At 42.8% G+C, this 20,991-nt stretch overlaps 1 protein-coding gene across 1 annotated transcript in view; it reads right to left on the bottom strand.

Annotated features, from left to right (window-relative positions):
• The window catches only part of UMOD (uromodulin), a 188,132-nt gene that overhangs the window by 121,819 nt on the left and 45,322 nt on the right, over positions 1 to 20,991 (bottom strand). The window contains exons 4-6 of the mRNA XM_069210268.1: positions 6,104 to 6,259; positions 5,340 to 5,578; positions 5,117 to 5,239 (exon numbers count right to left, since the gene is read on the bottom strand). Coding sequence (XP_069066369.1) covers positions 5,117 to 5,239; positions 5,340 to 5,578; positions 6,104 to 6,259 — 518 coding nt within the window. The remainder of the gene's footprint in view (positions 1 to 5,116; positions 5,240 to 5,339; positions 5,579 to 6,103; positions 6,260 to 20,991) is intronic.

Here is a 20,991-nt window from a genome sequence, read left to right on the forward strand (position 1 = left end):
AATTGTTATAATAAATCCCACAACTTCCAGTTGTTGGATTTAATATAACTTGTTCAGGTAGAGTTTAAAACTTTACCTGAAAAGTTGCCAACTTCAGCCCTGCAGTGTTTTTGCTGCTGTGCTCTGATTGGCCAGCCTCTGGCAGTCTGGCCAGGCTGCCTTGATGAGGTGTGAAGTGGCCTGGCTCCACACAAAGAGATGTGCCTGGGGCAGGAGATCGCCCCTCAGCAGATGGTGAAGCAGGAAGGGGGAGGGCTGTCAAACTGGTCTTGAAAGGCAGAGAAGGACATTTGGAGCAACCCAGCAACACCCTCACATCCTGCAAACCCAGACAATTAGCTGCCCCCTTGATTAGATCAGGAGAGAGCAGGAGAGAGGTGTGTTTAGGATTTTTAGCCATACCAGTGGGTGGGCTCAGCCAGATGTAACCTCCAAAAATCACTTTCAGCCATGATGGATTTTTGAGGAATGTTGCTCCCTGGGATTGATTTTTGTCACTCTTCCCAGGAAGTGGTCATCACAGGGGGAAGGACCCTGCCCCTGATTGGAGAACCAGGACCCCCCTGTTTTTCACCCAGGAGCAAGGATAAAACTGGCGGACCTGCACCCACACCTCAGATCCCTACCAGATTCCAACAAGGAAGAACTACAAGAGTAGAAGGACTACCCTTCTGGACCCCTGACCTGCACCTGGACACTGCACTCTGGAGGACTGCACCAGCTGCACACTTGGGCTTCCCCACTAAAAGGACTTTACCTGTCTTCCACTGCTTCAAGAAGGGACTCCCCCTGTTTCTACAGGTACAAAGGAGCTTCCCAGAGTCCCCTGCATCAAGTCCTGCAAGCAGAGCCCAGCTGACCAGCGTCCAGTGGCCATTTGAGGATTCTGACCAGGTGCGTACTGGGAATTGTAGTCCCAACCCCCAAGAAGCAAATCAGAGCTTCTGGAACCTTGGATCAAGTTGTGGACACTTCAAGGACACAAAAAGGACCTCTGGAAGAAGATCCAGAAGTTTGGAGATGTTTGGAGCAACTCCATAAGTTGAAGAGGTGCATTGTGGGAGTTGTCGTCCCAGACCCCAAGAGGCACACCAGAGCCTCTGAACCCTTGGCTGGTGCTGTGGACCACTTTCCTGAATCAAACACTTCTGAAAGTAAGTGTGACAGTGTTACCTCGTGGGTGGCCTGAACTCTGGACTTTATTCCTTTTCACTGTGACCTTTTTTAACTCTTTGAGCGCTAGTTGCTTCTATGCGCTAGAAAGCATTGATTCTTTAAAAATTCATATCTCCGGTTCCCCTTATCCGATTTTATTTGTTTTTGTGTCATTTTAAAGATAAAAATATAATCTATTTTTATACATTTTTGATTTTTAAACTGTTTCTTGTGTTTTCTTCAATTACTGTTTTGTGATATTTTAATGCTTTACACTTTGTCCCTTAAGTTAAGCCTTGTTGCTCGGTGCCAAGCTACCAAGGGTTGAGCTGGGTTTAATTTACTGAGACCTAACTGGACCTAAGTGGAGGTTAGTGGCCTATTGCTAAGTGCAGGTACTTACCTGCCCTTACCAATAACCCATTTTCCAACAATAAATTTATATATATATATATATATATATATACACATATATATATATGTATATACATACATATATATATATTGAGAGAGAGATACATATGTATGTATATATATATATATATATATATATATATATATATATATATATATGTGTGTATAGCCCAGGGCAGAGTCACATGGCTGGGCTGCACAAGAGTAATCACAGGTGTGTGCAGTTCCAGTCTCTCACAAGTCCTGGAGAAGAGAATACAATACAAAGGAACAACAGAATTATTCCTATAGGAAGCGATGGACAGCAGATTAGAGGTCTTACCGACTACCAGGCAGTGCATTATGGAGCCTGAAGTCCATGGAAGCAAATGTAGGTCTTCAATAGCATACCATATCGAAAAGGGAAGCAAACAGGAGTCAGAAAGGGACTCTGGGTGAGTGTTCATGATGAGTCCCAGGCTACAGATAGTCCGTTTACAGCGCCCCCTAGAGATGGGATGACAGAGTTGTACACCACCTATTTCCATGGGTTATAGAGCATTTTCTATCCACTTGGCAACCCATTCCTCTTATGCTGAGGTAACGTCATATGCATAAGGGACTCCATTCATATTCTACTGAGAGATGGGTTACTATGCCCACACCAGCTATTCCTCGGACTAGGAACTGAAAAGTCTAAACACAATTTGTACAAATTCAGAACTATCTGGGGTGATTACATTGGATGGGAGTAGTCATACCAGAAAAAAACATTAGATTTTCCTGTAAAACTATAGGGTAGTTTAGGGTTGTAATGCTGTGAAGGGCCAGGGTTCAGTCCAGAATGATGTATCAATCTCCTTTTCCTGTGAAACTTGTGTAGGAAATTGAAATATGTGGAAATTGTTGGGCCAGAGGATTCATTTTTGGGTCAATGGGTTTTTTGGTTACAAAGGTACGCCAGAGGGTGGCATGCTCTTTTTTACTGGATCTGCACGCTACTTGAATGTAACATTTACTATTGCTGCTGCCAAAGGAGATATCACCCATAAGGAGCAATGGGTTCCCTTTTCAAAAGGCCATTGATAAGTAAGTCTCCATTTTGAGGAAGTTTTACTTTGTTTACTTTGGGATGGTGGTGAAGGTACAGCTTTGTTCTTAAGTCGAGGATCCAGTGACAGGGGTTGCAAGTTCCTGGTCATGACACAGGAGGACACATCAAGGATAGGGACAGACACACTGGTGGCAGAAGATTGGGATGCAGGTGGCATATTAGACTTGACGGTACAGGTCCAGAGAAGCAGGTACAAAACTTTGGAGGGTACTGTATGAGAGACAGGCCCCCGCCCAAATTGCTTATTGGCATGGTGGCTTCAGATTGGAAGACTCCCGCATGTCACAATGCACGGCAGAGGATTAAGATGTTGTTCTCCTCATTCTGGAGGGCACAGCCTGTGTTTGTGACAAACATTGAATGTCACATGAGTACCTCCCTCAAATTTAAACAGTCTAGTCAGTTCAATGCCCGACCCACAACACCTGATCCTTCATAGTTGCTCAAGTGCCAAGGTCCGGTGTGCTTCCAATATACGAAATAAATCATGTATTGCATACCTCTGTCTGAACAACTTTCTTTATGGTAGATGCAGTGTAAATTTTAACTGTTGGAAGCCAGTGGCTTCTTTGTCGCCCCACATCCCCCCACATTAATTGAAAATGTGTTTGTGCTTTGTGTTGAGTTGCATATTTGTTTTGGGACTTTGTGTAATACCAAATTATTTGTTGACCTGATTCGTTGAGTCCAGCAAGATTCTTCCTTCCTGTTTTGCAAACAAACGCTCCCAGACACTATAAACATGCCTATTTCAAAGTGGAATATTCTGCTAAAACAGTTTCCATAGATTTAAGGCTATAAAGGAATGAGTACAAGTACTAGTCTTTAGCAGGAAATCCAGCCCCGGGATGGGAATATTCGACTTTAAGGTTGAGCTACTAACTAATTGAGAACATTTCTTTATCAATATGGAGGTCCTGGTGAGAGACACCCAACGTCATGTTCTTGATCAAATTAAACCATTGGGTGATAAAGTCCAAGCCCTGTTAGAGACCCAAAATAAGCTCCTCCAGTCTCAATCCCAGAACCATCACTCATTAAATGTCATGAGTGTCCCTTCATTGATTGGCAACCCCACATTAACCCCCCAATTTCAAGTTTTTCCATAATCACCTCAATAACATTTAACAGTTCCATCCATGATCACGTTATGGGCAGCGCTCAACCCTATCACTTCCCAAATAATCAGCTGAATGTACCTAAGAGCAGTGGCTGCTTACATCTTCTACAGCTACCACCTGAATGTATCCCATATGTCATTGTTTTAGTAGGGGTCCCACCATTAGGCACAGGTGTTAATGAGGATAGGCTGGGCCTAAAATTAAAAGTTGCCCACTGCTGTAAGAAAAATGCGGGCTGGTCAGTTGGCCTAGTCGATAACATTTTAATGGTTCATAAAGTCGGATGGCTAGGTCATTTACCCAAATCATCAAAGGGAGACTGTGTTGCACTCAACTTAAAAAATCCACAGCTGGTGAGCTTTCTGCTGCACTGCCTAGACCGTCTAGCAAATCAAGAGGACACAGTGCATGGCCCTTCTTTGGGATTTTTCTATCTGCCACTCACTCTGATAATTCTCCTAGACACCTAAATTATCAATCCCAGCTGAGGCTCAAAACCAGCAGATCAGCCTGTGGACCTCCTTGTTTTGCAGCTTTATCTGGGATGTCAGACACAGATTGTCTGGATTCCTCATTAGCTTGCATCCATATCCTGCCACCATGTATCCTCACACCTGATAACAACAATAGCCAGGGAGAGACGGCCAACTCAGGTCCGGATCTAATGGCCGCTAAGGAGGAGGGCCTCCACCTCTTTTCATGGAATATTACAGATATCCGTCAGAAATGTCTGTTTTTTAAGGTGGTGCCTGTGCTTCTGAGAAGAAAAGGGCACGTGTGCCTGAAATGCTGAATTGGATACTAATGCGTATGAAGGCTATACTCCGTGGCCTGGGAAGCTAACTTAATTGCATTTTATTGTTTAACCCATCCTAAAGTGTAAAAAGATCCGGGTTTTTAGTTAGCAATAAACTGAACTTTTTCAGTTCCTTTTATACATTTTCACTTTTTTTTTTTTATACGTCAATGATGTCACTTCTTGTGTTGTTGTCAGAAAAAAAAGATTGCTCTTACCAACAAATCATTGGTACCCCAGGTCAAGTGATGTAATTGCGGAAGAGCTCAAAGAGCATGCGATGACACTTCTGCTACCCCTGGAATTTTGTGAATCAATATCCACGGATGCACCTTTTGTATTAGGGGACGTTCATACAGACAACTCATAGAATGACAAATCATCAGGATATATAGATATAAGAAAAGAATGGTGACTATTTTACAAAATGTTTTCCCCTTCCTCTGTGGGTGATAGATGTTATGTTCTTCGGATATATTGCACAGATACCTGAGTCTTAAAGCTCTCTATTAAAATCATTAAACATTTAGAACATACCTTTCCCAAGTCTGCGAGGCTCACTTGAAAAACGAGGCCAAAACTTTTTAATGAAATGTTTCTGTAAATCAGGAACTGGGGATCATTCAGGCCCGCGCAAAGACCAGTGATCAAAAAGGAGACCTAGACCCAGAGGATAACAGAAGCAAATTATTGATTTATATGTATGGGTTTAATAGGTTGGATCCAAATATGTTGTTATGTATATTAAAATCACCCATACCTGGCTTTTTTTAGAATTGATCAAAGAGTATATGTCATTTAATAATACAGGGTCACTGTAGTCCTTTGCAGAAGCATCTGTCAGTACCAGGATGAAAGAGTGGGGCGGTGAAGTCTCTAGCGCTAGCTTTATTCCGCTCAGCGCTAGTTCTGGACAATCACCTCCCCCGATGGCTGTCAGGTTTTTGAAAAATGTTGAAAACTGGGTCTTGGAATCAGTCGCATAACTAGGCCCAACCCCTAGGAGACAAAAAAATGAAATGAATCATGAAGTTGTTTATATCCAGACTATCAATCGCTGATGTAGAAGAGATAGAATAATGTTAGCATTCCTGGGTAATCACTAAATACATAAACAATTTTAATCTAGATATAATTTGTGAAAATTAATCTTATGTGATTATCTTGAAACATGAATGGGTCAATACATGCCAGATTTTCAGTATATCCACCTGGGATACATCTCCATAGATTGAAACTCAAAGTGACTAATTTTCTCAATCAAGTTGTTACATTATTGAATAAGTGATTGCATATTCACATGCAATGTTTAAGATGGCATATTTAGAGTATTTTTTAATTGTTAGGCGGTATAATACGTTAATTTTTCATTGTGGTTTAGTACAATTTTATTTCTTACAACTATCCATATTTATGAACCTGCACACTATTCTCTTGTGGCTTTGGAAACTTATGTTATTATTTTTTTTGAACTTCCATTGATATGCTTATGATGAAACACAGATAACAATTATTGGCAAATACCTGGGTCGTTGAATTCCACCATAGTGTACTTCCTTACTCCACATGGAAATCGTGCTAGGACTCGGTCTAGCAGCCAGTCATTTACTAGCTTGAGTTGCTGGAGGTCATCAGCCATAGAACCAGTTGTATCAACCACATATGTCAGAGATGACGACTCTGCGGAGTGAAAAAAACAGTTTAAAACCCTAGTTACCTTTCAGGGAAAACTATTTTATTTCTCTTTTGTTTAAAAGAAATAGCTCATCCTTTTAATTTCTGTACATTTTTTATCACAAAGAGGTGTTGCATTTATGCAGAGACATTTTTGTGCATGCTGCATATCACAAACACAAATGTTGTTTAATGCAAATGGAGTGTAGAAAATAACACTTTTTCTGGGGTAACCACAGTTTTTTCTTTCCTTAAAAAATAAAACAAATAGATTGTCTTACTATGGGGCAAAGGCAAGGCAAACCTCTGCGAAAGACCCTAGACATTAGAGAAGGAAAATCTCATGTTTAGGGGAAAATTCTCAAAAATCGTTTCGGAAGTGTGGCTTTCTTTGGTAAAGCATAGCAGAACTAAAATCATTGTGGTTCACAAAGCCATAAATATCTAGAATATGCATGGAGTGGTGTGATGTTTTATGCTGCGATGTTTGTGATGAGCTAGAAACTGCATTGACTGCCGTTACTGGAGCACAATCTTGGGTATCAAGCACTTCACTGAGATAGGCATGTTAGAGGCAGGCAAAGCTGTTAGTATAATTCATGGCCGGAAAACCAATTGACATTGTGTGACAGATACTGTGACGTAGTGGAGCTAACATGCATTTTGTGGCCTAGTCTTTCAGAGTGTACACCATTTATGTGGTGAGAGCAGGGCCGGCTTTAGGGCAGTGCGAGCGGTGGGGCTGCACAAGGTGCTGACCTGGATTGTGGGGTGATGACCTCAGGGGGGGGCGCGCTGTGTTTTGCAATAACTTAGAAACTTGTGATTTAAAAGCACCTGCTGAAAAGTCCATTGTGCGTCCAGCCTTCAGGAAGCAATCAAAATGTCAATATACCTCTTATGATTAATGTTCCTACTGGGGAGAGAGATGGAAGTGTTGTTTAGCAGCAGCTTTGACTTGCCATAAAGTAGTGTAGAGGGCTAATATGCCTGCTGCAAAGAACAGAACTATATTTTATGTGGATAGCTGAGTAGATTAGTAATGTATGTGAAAGAGGGGCTATGGAGAGATGAGGTGAACATTTGCTGGGTGGTGATAAGGGAATCAGAGGAGGTGGCCATCGGGTGGGGGTGCCAAAAAAGACTTGCACAGGGTGCCACCTGCGCTAAAGTCACCCCTGGATGAGAGCACACACTTTGTATATGCTATCTGGGCACAAAAAAGCCCAAGTGTTTTGGTGGCAGCAGGGAGGTGTAGCAAACCCTTCGCTATCGCAAGGGAAGAATTGGTGTTCATATGCCTATCTTCTATGGAACATTAACGCATCTCTAGGCCCTTCATGGAGTTAGGCACATGCAGAAACCCAGAAAGTGCAGAAGCACAGTGTACCACTTTTCTACAGAAGCTACAACAGACACATGATTTGGCCTTCACAGTTAGTTGCTGCCATGGAGATGAAGCACATTTTAAGCTTGTAGCTCCTTGTAGCCTAACTTTGATAAGTGGCAGAGGAGAAACAATAAAGGTGTGGACAATCTGTGAGCACTAACACTACTCCTTTCATCACAGCAAAAGACATGCCACTCAAAGTGGTGTTGCAAGGACACAACAAGGTGTGTGGTATGCTGGATGCTGAGCACAGCTCCAACAGGTAGCAGCTATGCCTGATGAGGTCAAGGTGACTCATTGTCTTCTACAATGGCCCAAGTCAGTTCCTGCATCAGCTGGAGCTGAGCAAGGTTGGACATCTAGTATAAAAGGTGCAGCACTGCATTGAACATGTTAAAGTCAGGACAACATTATAAAAAACAATATATGGCCCCTACTGTTAACTTGTGCTATTTTCCTTCACAATACGGTGTGGTTGTTAGAGTGAACATTTTGGTAATGTTTTAGTGGCACAGAAGTCAGCATTAGGTGACTTTATATTTGCATTGGAAGGCCTAACTGAGATGCACTTGTATGTATTTTAAAGTGTACACGTTTTGTCTTATATGGTGGCCATTGTGCCTACCACCGGTGAACATCGTGCTTACCTTGGCAGACGCTGTGTCCAACTGTATTTAATAAAATGCTAACCTGATTTATAACAATGTTATAGAATAATTATTATGAGTAGAAATATTTATGGTTCATGATGATTTTTATGAGTTATTAGTTTAAAATTACATGTGGAGAAAAACAAATGCACATCTCCATCATATTTAGTGTAATTTGTTAACAAAGATTGCAATTAATATTGAAATGCTTTACATATTTTATGATATATTGTTAATGGGATAAGTTCACAAGTTTTGATTTTTGGAGTGTTTCATTCATGATTATATTAGTTCATTATTTTTTTATGTGTTATCATTACTAGCCCTGAAGTTTTACATTTGCAGTAGTAATGAAATGCTGAATCATTTCTTTCACTTTAATCTGTTTTTTTTCCATTAGGTCGCCTCACATGTTTAGCAAAGAGTTCAATTGTATTATGTGTAAGCCTTTTCCCACTGACCTTTGAATTGGTACATCGAGACCTGGAAATTTTAACATTAAGAAAGACCCAATTGTTCAATCATTTTGATTCCCTGTGAATCATTGGAACTGTTGTGAGCCACGGGAAGATTTTGGAATTTATCAACTAATGTACAGAGTTGCTAGTTATTGCCAGTGTTACTTGGGAGGGACAGATGATTTCACACCTATCTTGAGAGAGTCTGAAAATGTTGAAAACCTAATTAGGCATTCTAATTTTCATTGGATATTATTCTTTTACGAAATATGGCTCTACTCATTTGACCAATCTAATTGCATAGGACATTTTTAGTTACGCAGAGACATTTGTAATTTTAGTCAGTCTTCATTCTGTCTCCATTTAATCCTCACCCTGTTGAGTTCCCCCTTTGATTCTCATACTGCCAAGTCCTTCTTGTATTGCCAAATTGCCCTTTGAATTAAATTGTTAATTTATCCCATGCATGTTCCTGACATGCAGCTCATGTTCTGCACTTTCCCCTGATGAGGCTGCTGATCGAAATCTGCTGAATCTGAAGCGTTCTGCTGACAAATCTGAATTTGTAATCTGATCCAGAGAGAGGTATAAACAATTGCAATGTTAATTGTCCCGTCACCTTATTTTAATAAGTTTAGCATGCTGACACCTTTTCAATTTTGAATTTGAGTTACTTTAATCTAACCTGAGATAGAAGATTCTTCCAAATTATTTTTGTCTTCTTTTTCTTTTTGCTTTTTCATGCATGTGTTAGCCTATTCCCACAGATGCTTGTCCTAATTTGTGACAGCAGTAGGGAGAACCTTGCCCATAAAATTGGATGCATTGATCTGTGAATTTGGATATTGACTGATGTTACCATCTAGTGATTGGAAATCAGTTCCTGTTGCACAAATGATATGATTGCTTGTGTGTATAATTCTTCTGGAAAGTTTAATGGCATTGATTTTGAGTAGATTAAACTTGTTTAGCATATTTGGACAGCCTATGGTTTTCATTTACTTATATAATCTAGTATTATGCTCTATTTACGTGACTTTGTGGTTTTAACAAAGCTTTGAAACGTTTTATAGATTTGAGTTCTGTTTCCATGTTCCAATTTTTTATGGTATTTACATTTGTTGTTGTATTGATTGAGATTAGAATGATTGTATATGGCTAGCCACACTCTTCATTGGGTCCAAAGAACCCATTGACCTTGGTGGAAGTGTTTTTGAATCCTGACCTGAGGAGAAAATGTGCTCTCAGATCTTTATAGCAGGGTTATAGTTTTGTCCTATGAGGAGGGGAGGACAATAGATTTTGATTAGTGGTAAGATTAGTGACAAAATGTGGTAGTGGAGTGACGGTTATGTCTCTTGGGAGGGGTAGCTGTGATTGTATTCCACACTATGAGTGTTGGAGTGTAGCTTTTATAATAAAAAAATTAACATGAACCGCTTGCAAATTAATGTGTAAAGGAGCTGCATAGAAAATGTGACAGACTAAAGTTAATGTAAGCGTTTGAAATGTGCCCACGGGGAGTGACCACCAATGCATACGATGTTGATGAAATTGACTAATAATGAATTATTAATGTACTTCTGTATGATTCTGTTTAGCATTAAGAGTTATATGTTAAGGTTTTGCTGAATAAATCATTAGGCCTTAGTTAGCAAGAGTCTGGGCCTAGCTGCCTGGTCTCATATCAGATGTGTTTTTCTAACGTGCAGTGTGCTTTCTTCCTGAAGGACATAAAGCTGTACTTTTCCAGAAGTTAAAGATGTGTGTAACCGTAGTAAATTCTTTGTCATGAGACCCGACTTGCTCAAGGAGACATTCTTGTTCAATGCAAAGGTGTAATTCACAACAGGTACAAGGTCGCCTGAACTGGTAAAAACAATTGAGCTACTGACTGAAGCTGTGCGTGTAACTTTTCCTACCTGCCCTCTCAACCGATGAAGACGTAAATCACAGGAGACAATGAACTGTATGAGAACTGTCTTAGGTGAAAATTGTAGTGAGGTGACCACTCAACCATTGGACAGAGATAGTGGTGCACCAAATACTGACCAATGGGAAATTAAAGACTTGTCTGGCAAATTCAATTTAACGTTGTGTCACAAGGAGACATCAGCCATTAGAGGGACACCCCTGCTGTTACTCTGGTATTCCGTCTTTACCTTTGCTGTTTTGATTCTTCAAAACCATCCTCACCTTGTCTTGCCCGATATCTGGTTCTTCCCCTCCTTAAGAGGGAAGATCTTTCTGCCCTAGTTTCTGAGACATTGTTGTTCTATCCTGGCTGAATGGCGAATCGACTACTGCCCTGAGGATGAAGAATGACTCTGTTTGCTGACCCATTACGGAGGTAACTATATGATAATAAAATTGTAATTGTCTGCTTGCCTTTCCTTTCTAGGTACCAACTGCTTTTGACAGAGACCATAGTTAGAGGTTTTACAAATTTGTGTTACTAAATTGTTTTGCATGAAGCCCAACATGCTGATGCTAATTTGAGGTTAGTCAAGGAGTTCACTAATATTGGGTGCAAACAGACAAAATGACTGAATCTTTGCTGTGTTGAATAGATGAACTAATGATACTCTGTTAGATACATGTTGATGCCGTGTTTTGTTCTAATGTTTATAATCCATTATAACACTGTTGATGTGTTTTCTGGTGTTGAGACTAATAAACTTGCTAGTAGAGTGTAACCAGTAGGGAATAAATATCAGGAATCTTCCTAAATTTGTGTGGTTATTCATGGCTGAAAGGTCATGTTGCGTTTCAAATTCATATTGATGTGATTAACTAATTTGATTGATTTGTTACTGTGACTATTGGTGAGAATATTGATCTACTGACTGACATGCTGGACAGAGATCTCGTCTTAAGGTGTCTCCAATCAGGGTCAAAAGGTTCATTGTCCTAAAACGAGTCCCAGACTAAATAAATTACCTAGGGCGGGACGCGTTATCTGTTCTGGTAGCAGAGGACGGTTACTGCCCTTTAAGGGCCCTAGGACGAGGGTCCACTGTTTTAGGATTGTTTTTTTAATAATGCAAATTGGAAAGATGATGTTCCCCTAAGCCCCAACTGACTTTCCCGGGACCCCGGAGCTTGCCGAAGTGAGTTGGGTATGTTCTCGGCGTTCTAGTGATGGTGTGAGTTTAGTAGGATTTGCGCTTGCACAGCTTATGCATATCGCAGGTGAATTATGAGGCTTGTGAGACTTTTAGGCCAGGTGATGTTTTAGTAGGAGTGGGTGTACTCCGCAGTATGAGAGTAGGGAAGTCGGCAAACTTCATGTGAGTGTGGCGCTTTGTGCCCAAAAAATTGTCCACATGTTTGTTGGTGATGTACGGACCCTGAGTGGTCTAAGACTACGGAGTATACTGATAAGTGTATAAGACACTTGGTTTATGTTATAATTTGCGCGGTTTAATAGGTCAATTGGGCGTGATTGACGAGTCGAGTTTGAGTCAAAGTGTGTGAGTAAAAACCTTCGATGGAGATTTGGTGAGTTCTAAAGTGCACTAGGACGAGCCATTGACAAGTCGAGAGTGAAATTTGCGGGTCAAATTTTGCTTGCGAATGCAGGATCTGAGAAGGAGAGAGTAGCGTCTGAGGCTTCAAGCGAAATCTCTGTAAAGTTCTGAAGTGATTGTGTTAACCTTCCTGTAGTAAACTGGCAAATTTGAGTTTTGTTGTTAAAAGTGCTCGCAATATATTGCATTAGTTTTGCTTGAATAGAGATTGAGGGAGACAAGCCGCAAGACTTTGTCAGCCGCAGTGTGTGTGAGTGTGACGTCATTGGAGCTGCGCTAGGATAGGTCAGTTAGTGATAAGGGTCGCGCACAGATTGGCAGCCGTCCGTGAGAGGCAATTGGTTGAGAAGGCAGGTAAAGGGTGTCCTGGGAATTAAAGTCACTTCCTGATTCAGTTATAAACTAAATAAGAGACGCAAAAAATGAAGTTCTTCAAGACTTTAAAGAGCGTTTTGAGGGGAGATGTGTACATTACCGCGAGTGTGGGGGAGCTTACACCGCCAGAGGATACTCCGGCCTTTGCCGTAATGGAGGAGAAGGGAGTCACGCCATGTCTTTGGCTAAAGCAATGGTGCAAATTAACAGAGAAAGATGGGTGTTTGGCGTTTCCAGAGAATGGGACGGAAGGCGTTAAATGAGCAGAAGCCGCCTCCCAGGCCAACACAGTTTGAGGCGTTAGCAATTTGGGAATTAATGGCCATACGACAAAGGCAGCAAAAGTTTGAGAGGAGAATGAGAAAAGCAGAAATTACGCTAGCGGAGGCTAGGTGTGATAGCAAGACCAGGATGTGGAGAAGAGAAATAATAGATGGAGTCAGGATGTTTCCGGCAATAACTCAAGAAGCCGACACACAAGGGAGAAAGGCCACTTGTAAAACAGACAAGGGTTTGAGTAGAGGGAAAGAGAATAACAAGTCTTGGGCATATGCAGATGACTCAGATGACGATGAGTTCCTTAATCAGTTGTTGCATGATCGTCCACCGCCATATGCCATGAATGACAACAGACCAAGTACTAGTGTAGGTCCTGTAAATTCAACGCAGAACCAGGGAACAGCGCATACAGCTCATGTAAATGCAGCTGCGACACCAGCTCCAGTGCAGAATAGTGTCAGCGTATCCACTGCTTCAGGGATGTAGACACAGTTGCAGCCACCACCGGTTCGGAGGCTCTACCCTGAGGTTCCCGTATTACAGACCACAACGAATTTGATGGTGCCACCTGATCAAGCGTATGGAAGATCAAAGTTGGTACAGATGGAGCCAACTCCACTTCTGCTGCCCCAGCCACAGCAACAGATGGTTCCGAATTACGCTTCGTCACAGGACCGCAATCAGTCACAGCACCCGTAATGAATCAGACGATGGGAGCTAATGCTCCCCAGGGTGTGGGAGACAGGCAGGTGCCAGCTGCTATATCTTTGCCGATTACAGTCGGTCCACCCGTATCTTTGTATGCACAGGCAAAGCCTAGTGTATGTGACCAAGGGGTAATGACTCAAGAGGTCGCAGGAAGTTCCCAAGGGATGACACCAGGAGAACATACAGCAGAGAGATCAAGGTCCCTGTTGGATTTCAGTCCGATTGGGGTTCCTAGAGACAATGAGACAGGCTGGGTTGGAACTACTAACTCCACAGATACCCAGTACGAACATGTCGCAACCACCAATGATGCAGGCTGGAAATATTTTGTTGCAAGGTCTGACTGTGCAACAACTGAATGAATGGCTAGACAACTTGAGTTCACCACATACTACTCCTGCGACAGGAGAGCGGTCAGAGAGAGAGGAATACCTGAATTTTGTGAGGTTGGGCGTGAAGCAGCTGAATTAGTTGAAGGGAGTATGAAAGTGAATAGGATAGAGTCATACACTGAAGAAGACTTGAGGTATCTGTGTCCAAAAATAACCAAAGAAGTAAGCAAGGTGCACCAACGGTTGGCGAATCTAGCAGACAAATATGGCATAGACTTAGACAATACTAAGCATCTAAAGAGGAGTTATAGATTGGACATCGAACCCAAAGATTTTGATCACATAAGGTCTAATGGGATGAAAGCACACCTTAAAGAAATCTTACAGAGCGCGCAGGTTTGGGGAGCTTTAGAGATGTGGGAAGGCAGATGGACAAAGAAGAGAGACAAAAGGAAAAGTGACAGCTTGGAGCAGCAGGCAAAACCAGCGCCAGATACCGGTACCATAAAGATGCTACCCATGAGAGAAACAGCTAGAGGGGTTCTTGTCCACGTACCGTGGTCCAGAGGTGATATTCTGTCCTTCACAAATGACTTCCACAGGCTGAGGGAAAAGCTGATAGAGTGGTATCAGCAGACAGACAGATTTGTGAAGCTTGCGAAGTGTCTTTGGGAAGACTTGAATACGTTGTTTGAGATCATTGTTCCTGCTGATTTGTGGCTCGAGTGCAAGAGAAGTGGTGACTGGCCAACCGCAGAACTGGCAAGGGATAGGGCTACCGGAGCACCCTCTCTGGAGGTAATGAAGCATTACTATAAGGTATTTGAGTTTTTGAAGCAGAAAGTGTCGCCGCAGAATATTGATTGGCAAAAGATTGACCGAACGGCACAAGAAGGTTAAAGAGTCGATACATGCTTACTATGAGAGGTTGTTGAAAGCATTCAAGCATTACAGTGGCGCGGAAGTCATAGAGCCGAAAGACATGAATCACCTTGTGTTCAGGTTCGTTGAAGGGCTGAGACCAGAAATTAGCCAGATGATTAAGAATCATTTAATTTGCTGGCAAGCGAAGCCGATTGATGAGGTGTTACAGTATGCTAAATACTGTAGTGATGAGATTGAGTTGAAGCAGAGAAAGTTGAAGGAGAAAGTGATGGTGATGCAAATTAAGGCAGCGCAAGCAGGGATGCAGGGAAATGGAGTACGACAGATGGTACAACAGCCACAGGGAAACAGAATGTTTCAGACGCAAACGAGAGGCAGAGGTCGAGGAGGTTTTGTGAATTGTGGTCCAGATTTGAATACCGTTGTGGTACAAAATGACTTGCAAGGGATGAAGAAGGTGTTACCATGCCATGCGTGCGGGGCATGGGACATTGGAAGAGGGAGTGCCCGATGATGGCGCAGGAAGGTGCAGTTCAACAAAGCAATGATGTCAGTGCATTTCAAAATGTTAAAGGACCATGAATGAGGGGTCCTAATCCAAATTTTCAGAATAACATGGTTCAAATGCAGTTGCCCTTAGCTCCAATGGGACAGCAACAGGTGATGCTTCCTCAACAGGTCACAAGTCAAGGAATGGGTCAAAATAACACAGTACAACAGTTCCCATTGCGCGTGAGGATGGAATAAACGATGAATGGTTGGATGAGAGTTCAGATAGTGAGGAGTGCAGGCTTGCAGCGTCCCTAGAAGTAGATCAGAGGGGACCCTATGTGCAAGGGAAGGTGATGGGTCACAAGGTCTCATTTTTGGTTGACCCAGGAGCTACACGCTTTACAGTCAGGAGTGCAGAGGTTCCGAAATTGCCCCTTTCAGGACGTACAATAAAGGTAGTGGGAGTGGCAAACCAGCTCCTGACCAACCCGATCACAGATACGGTTCAAGTCGAAATTGGTACCTTTCAGGGATTGCACAAGTTTGTAGTCTGTGATTCAAGTCTCGTGTCCCTACTGGGAAGAGACTTGGGGCCAGATGTAGGAAGGCATTAGCGCCTCGCAAACAGCGAAAAACGCAGTTTACGAGGCGCTAATGCCCTCACGCGATGCTGAAACACATATTGCGAGTCGGTACCGACTCGCAAAATGTGTTTCAGACTCGCAAATAGGAAGGGGCGTTCCCTACCTATTTGCGAGTCGCACCGTGATGTAGGGTTGATTTGTGACCGCGAAAACGGTCGCAAATCTAACCCGCAGTTACCATCAACTTCAAGTGGATGGTAACGCATTTGCAAATGGGAAGGGGTACCCATGGGACCCCATCCCCTTTGTGTATGCTCACAATAATGTTTTTTCAGAGCAGGCAGTGGTCCTATGGACCACTGCCTACTCTGAAAAAAAACGAAACTAAAAGGTTTCGGTATTTTTTCTATTTGCAGCTCGTTTTCCTTTAAGGAAAACAGGCTGCAAAGAGAAAAAAAAAACAGCTTTATTTAAAAGCAGTCACGGACATGGTGGTCTGCTGTCTCCAGCAGGCCACCATCCCCGTGAGTGCCTAGACTCTCTATGGGGTCGCAAACTGCGACCCAACTCATAAATATTTATGAGGTGGGTCTTTACAACCCCATAGCGAGTCGCAGAAGGTCTCTGAGACACCTTTCTGCATACCAATTAGCGAGTTGCAAATTGCGAGTCGGAAGGAATCGCAATTTGCAACTCGCAAATTGGTTTCTACCTACATCTGGCCCTTACTGTGTAAGACAAAGTGTTCTATCACCTGTTTGAATGAGGGAATAGAGGTGCAGACAAACAGTGATGACGAGGGGTAAGATGGTCAGATCTCAGAGCCAGAAACAGAGACTACAGATGAAGAGTATCCCTTGATAAGCTTCTTCCCGATGTTCACAATGACTGATTTGCCCGCAGACCTGCAGGGGACAGTCACCGAGAAGGTGTGGGACTTGACAGGAAAAGAAGTGGGAGTGATAAGAGGAGTAGAACCAGTCAAAGTCGATGTGAATCCACATGCCGTGTTTCCCCAGGTACCGCAGTACCACATGGCACTGGATGTCCTCATACAGGTGACGCAGATAATTGCAGACTTCATGAAACAGGGGGTCTTGAAGGAAGTAATGAGTAGCCCATGTAATTCACCTATAATGGGTCTAAGAAAGCCCTGTGAAAAAGTCTGAATTGTTCAAGACTTGAGAAAGATCAATGACATAGTGGTAAAGTGCTGCCCAATAGTGCCAAATCCAGCTGTGATTATGTTTCAAGTTCCATGCAACGCAGATTGGTTCTCAGTCGTCGACTTGTCCCAAGCGTTCTTTTCTGTGCCTCTTCATGAGGACAGCCAATTTCTCTTCAGTTTCAAATTCTTGGACAAGGTCTACAGTTGGTGTCGAATCCCTCAGGGGTTTTCGGAGTCACCATCTATTTTCAGTCAAATTCTAAAGAAAGATTTGGAGTCATTGGAATTGCCTTTCCAATCGATTCTTGTGCAGTACATTGACGACTTGTTGATTGCCTCCAAAACAAGAGATGATTGCAAATACAATACTACTGCCCTATTGAATCACTTGGGAAAGAATGGACACAAGGTGTCCCCGAAGAAGCTGCAGTACTATCAGAAAGAGGTGAATTATTTAGGCCACTTGATCGAGAAAGGATCGAGGAAAATATCTAAGGAAAGAGTGACTGCCATATTACAGATAAATCCCCCGACATCCAGGAGAGATGTCAGGATGTTTCTGGGAATGGTGAGTTACTGTCGTCAGTGGATCCCGAATTTCTCCATTATTTCCAAGCCCTTGGTGAGACTGACAGCTAAGGAGGTTAAGGATGGCTCACATACCCTAACTATGCCTGAGAAAGAGATAAAGGCATTCATTGAGTTGAGGGAGTGTATGTGCAGGGCCCCAGCTTTAGGTATGCCTGATTACACAAAGCCTTTTGTCTTGTTTTGTCTTGAACGTGATGCTTGTTCTTTGTCTGTCCTGACCCAGGTTCATGGAGGTGCAAACCGACCAGTAGCATATTTTTCAGCTACTTTGGACCCATTAGCAGCAGCCTTACTGGGTTGTCTGCGTGCAGTTGCAGCAGTTGGTCAAAGCCTCACTCAGTGTGAAGGCATAGTGATGGGACAACCAGTAACAGTAATGGTTCCACTTTCAGTTGAAATACTATTGACCCAAACTAAGACCCAGCACACGACAAATGCTAGATTGACCAAGTATGAGACAATTTTATTGGGGTCACCAAATGTGTCACTAAAACGTTGTACTGTATTGAACCCGGCAACTTTGCTTCCCAATGAGAATACAGATGTTGATGATGTTGAGGAGGTAGAACATGATTGTCTTGAGGTAACAGAACTGTGCACCAAACCGAAACCCGATATCAAAGACACCGAATTGGAAGAAAATGATTACATTATCTTTGTTGATGGCTCATGTCTGAGAGACTCAGTAGGAGTACTGAGGGCCGGATATGCTTTATGTACAATCGCTGGTATTCTAGAAGCATCTTGCCTTGAAAGAGTATACTCTGCTCAAGTGGCTGAATTGATTGCTCTTACTAGGGACTGCCATCTATACCGATAGCAGATACGGATTCGGGATTGTCCATTATTTTGGCCAGCTATGGTCCCAGAGGGGTTTCATGACCTCTTCCGGTTCTCCAGTGAAAAATGGTGAAAGAATTAAGGAATTGTTGCACGCAATTCAGTTACCTCTTGAAATTGCTGTGGTGAAATGCAGTGCTCATGTGAAATCACAAGATTTTGTGTCAATGGTAAATGGATATGCAGATCAAGTCGCAGGGTTTTGCGCATTGAACTGTATATCGTTCAAGGATCAGTGGGAATTGTTACCTGAAACAGAAAATGAGACAGGCACAGGTTACGCACTGAGGGTGGGTGACACAATGGAAGAATTAAAATTGTTGCAGGGACGTGCCAGCAGAGAAGAGAAACGCTCTTGGCTAAAATTGCAGTGTGTTCAAAGGCCAGATGATCTGTGGGTTTCAGATAAGGGGAAAATGGTTATGCCAAACAGTCTTTTGTCTCATTTTGCAAGGTGTTACCATGGTCAAGCACATATTGGGAGAGACGCCATGATAAGATTATTCAAAATTGATTGGTTCAATCCAAAATTCAGACAAGCCGCAGAAGTGATCTGTCACCGGCGCATCATCTGTCAGCAGATGAATGTGGAGAAAGGGACAGTGGTGAATTTGAGCCACATTGAGAGAGCTGAAGGTCCATTTAGCAGGATGCAATTGAATTTTATTGAGATGCCTGTGTGTGGAGGTCTGAGATATGTGTTGGTGATTGTGTGCATTTTAGTCACTGGATTGAAGCTTACCCTACACGTAGGAATGACAGTCTTACAGTAGCGAAGTTGCTGCTTAGGGAATTGATACCGCGTTTCGAGTTTCCGATCTCTTTAGAATCAGATAGAGGAAGTCACTTCAACAATGAGGTGGTTAAGCTCTTGTGTGCCTCACGAACATTGAACAGAAGTTGCATTGCAGTTACCGCCCTGAAGCATCAGGACTAGTGGAACAAGTGAATGGTACTCTGAAGTCTAGGATGGCAAAAATGTGTGCAGCTACAAATTTGAAATGGCCGGATGCAGTGCCCTTAGTGTTGATGTCAATGAGAAACACACCCAACAAGAAAACAGGACTGTCTCCTCATGAAATTTTCATGGGCTGAGCTATGCGATTGCCCGCAGTGCCTGCAAATGCTCTTGTGAATATCACAGATGATATGGTGTTGGACTACTGCAAGGGTCTGGCTGACGTGGTCCGCTCTTTCTCTCACCAGGTGGAAGCAACCACACTGCCACTGATAAATGATCCAGGTCATAACTTGAAAGCTGGTGACTGGGTTGTTGTCAAGAAACATGTGAGGAAGTCGTGCTTGGAGCCACGTTGGAAAGGGCCGTATCAAGTGATACTAACAAATACCACTGCTGTGAAGTGTGCGGGAATTCCAAATTGGATCCATGCCAGTCACACAAAGAAGGTGACGTGTCCAACTGATGAGGAACTTGAGTTATCGAAAATAACAGCTACAGAAAAGGAAGTCTCATGGCCGGAGAGTAATCAAAGGGGAACTGAGACTGGAGGATAGCCTGTTGAGGACGGCCTGGTCACTCGAACAGTAAACGAAATCCAAAAGGGTGTCAGTGAGCCTATCTCAACTGAGGCACCAGGAGAACCGATCCAGAGAGAGGTTCTTCCAGAAGCAGACGGATAAGGGTTTGAAGTCGAGCCCTTGACAGATCCAGAAGGTGAAGGAGCTGAGATTGAAGGAGGTCCGAGTATCCAGACTCCTCCTGAGCCACTTGCAGGTCCAGCAAGAGAAAACACCATAGCACAAGAGGAGGGCACTGAACAGCAACAAGGAAGGCCGAACGATAAAGGGACACTTAAAGGAGATAAGTGGCCAGAGTTGCGAGTAGCAAAAGGGAAAGTGGTCATTGATGAGACAATTGAGGAGGAGATAGATACAACAAGAAAAGAAGACCTGAGTGAAGGAGAATTGCAAGGTGACCGCAAATTGAAGAGAAAGAGAATAGCAAACCGAAGATACGCAGGTCCTGAATGGGCTTATGCAATGTCAGCTGAGTGGCAACAAGAGTTCCTAGCATTCTGCTTTGATCGAGAAGTCCCAGGTCAATACTATGGTACCTGAGTTGGCCACAGGGAAATGAGACTGTGTTAAGTTGAAATAAAGTTGAGAAACCTAAGAAAAGAGGCTGATAAATTACCGGATGTGTCACTGTTAACCTGAATTGACTTTTGAAAACTGATTGTGACAAGCTGTTAACTGGATTAACAAAGGACCCTGGGAGTGAATGAGAGAGCTGTAAATACCTGCTAAAGAGAGACTTTGCTTAGCCTTGCTATAAGAGAAAAAAAAAAGTTTTAGCCATCCTCTGTTGATTGTCATTTGCATTTGTAGTACTTCTCTTCTGATTCTTTACAGATCATGCCTAGTACGGGATATGATAGCGAGGGGAGTAAGTGTTGTAAATATTTGGGTGTTGCTTTGGGTGTTGTGTGTGTTAT

Source organism: Pleurodeles waltl, chromosome 10 (genome assembly GCF_031143425.1).
Source record: "Pleurodeles waltl isolate 20211129_DDA chromosome 10, aPleWal1.hap1.20221129, whole genome shotgun sequence".
Classification (NCBI taxonomy): Eukaryota; Metazoa; Chordata; class Amphibia; order Caudata; family Salamandridae; genus Pleurodeles; species Pleurodeles waltl.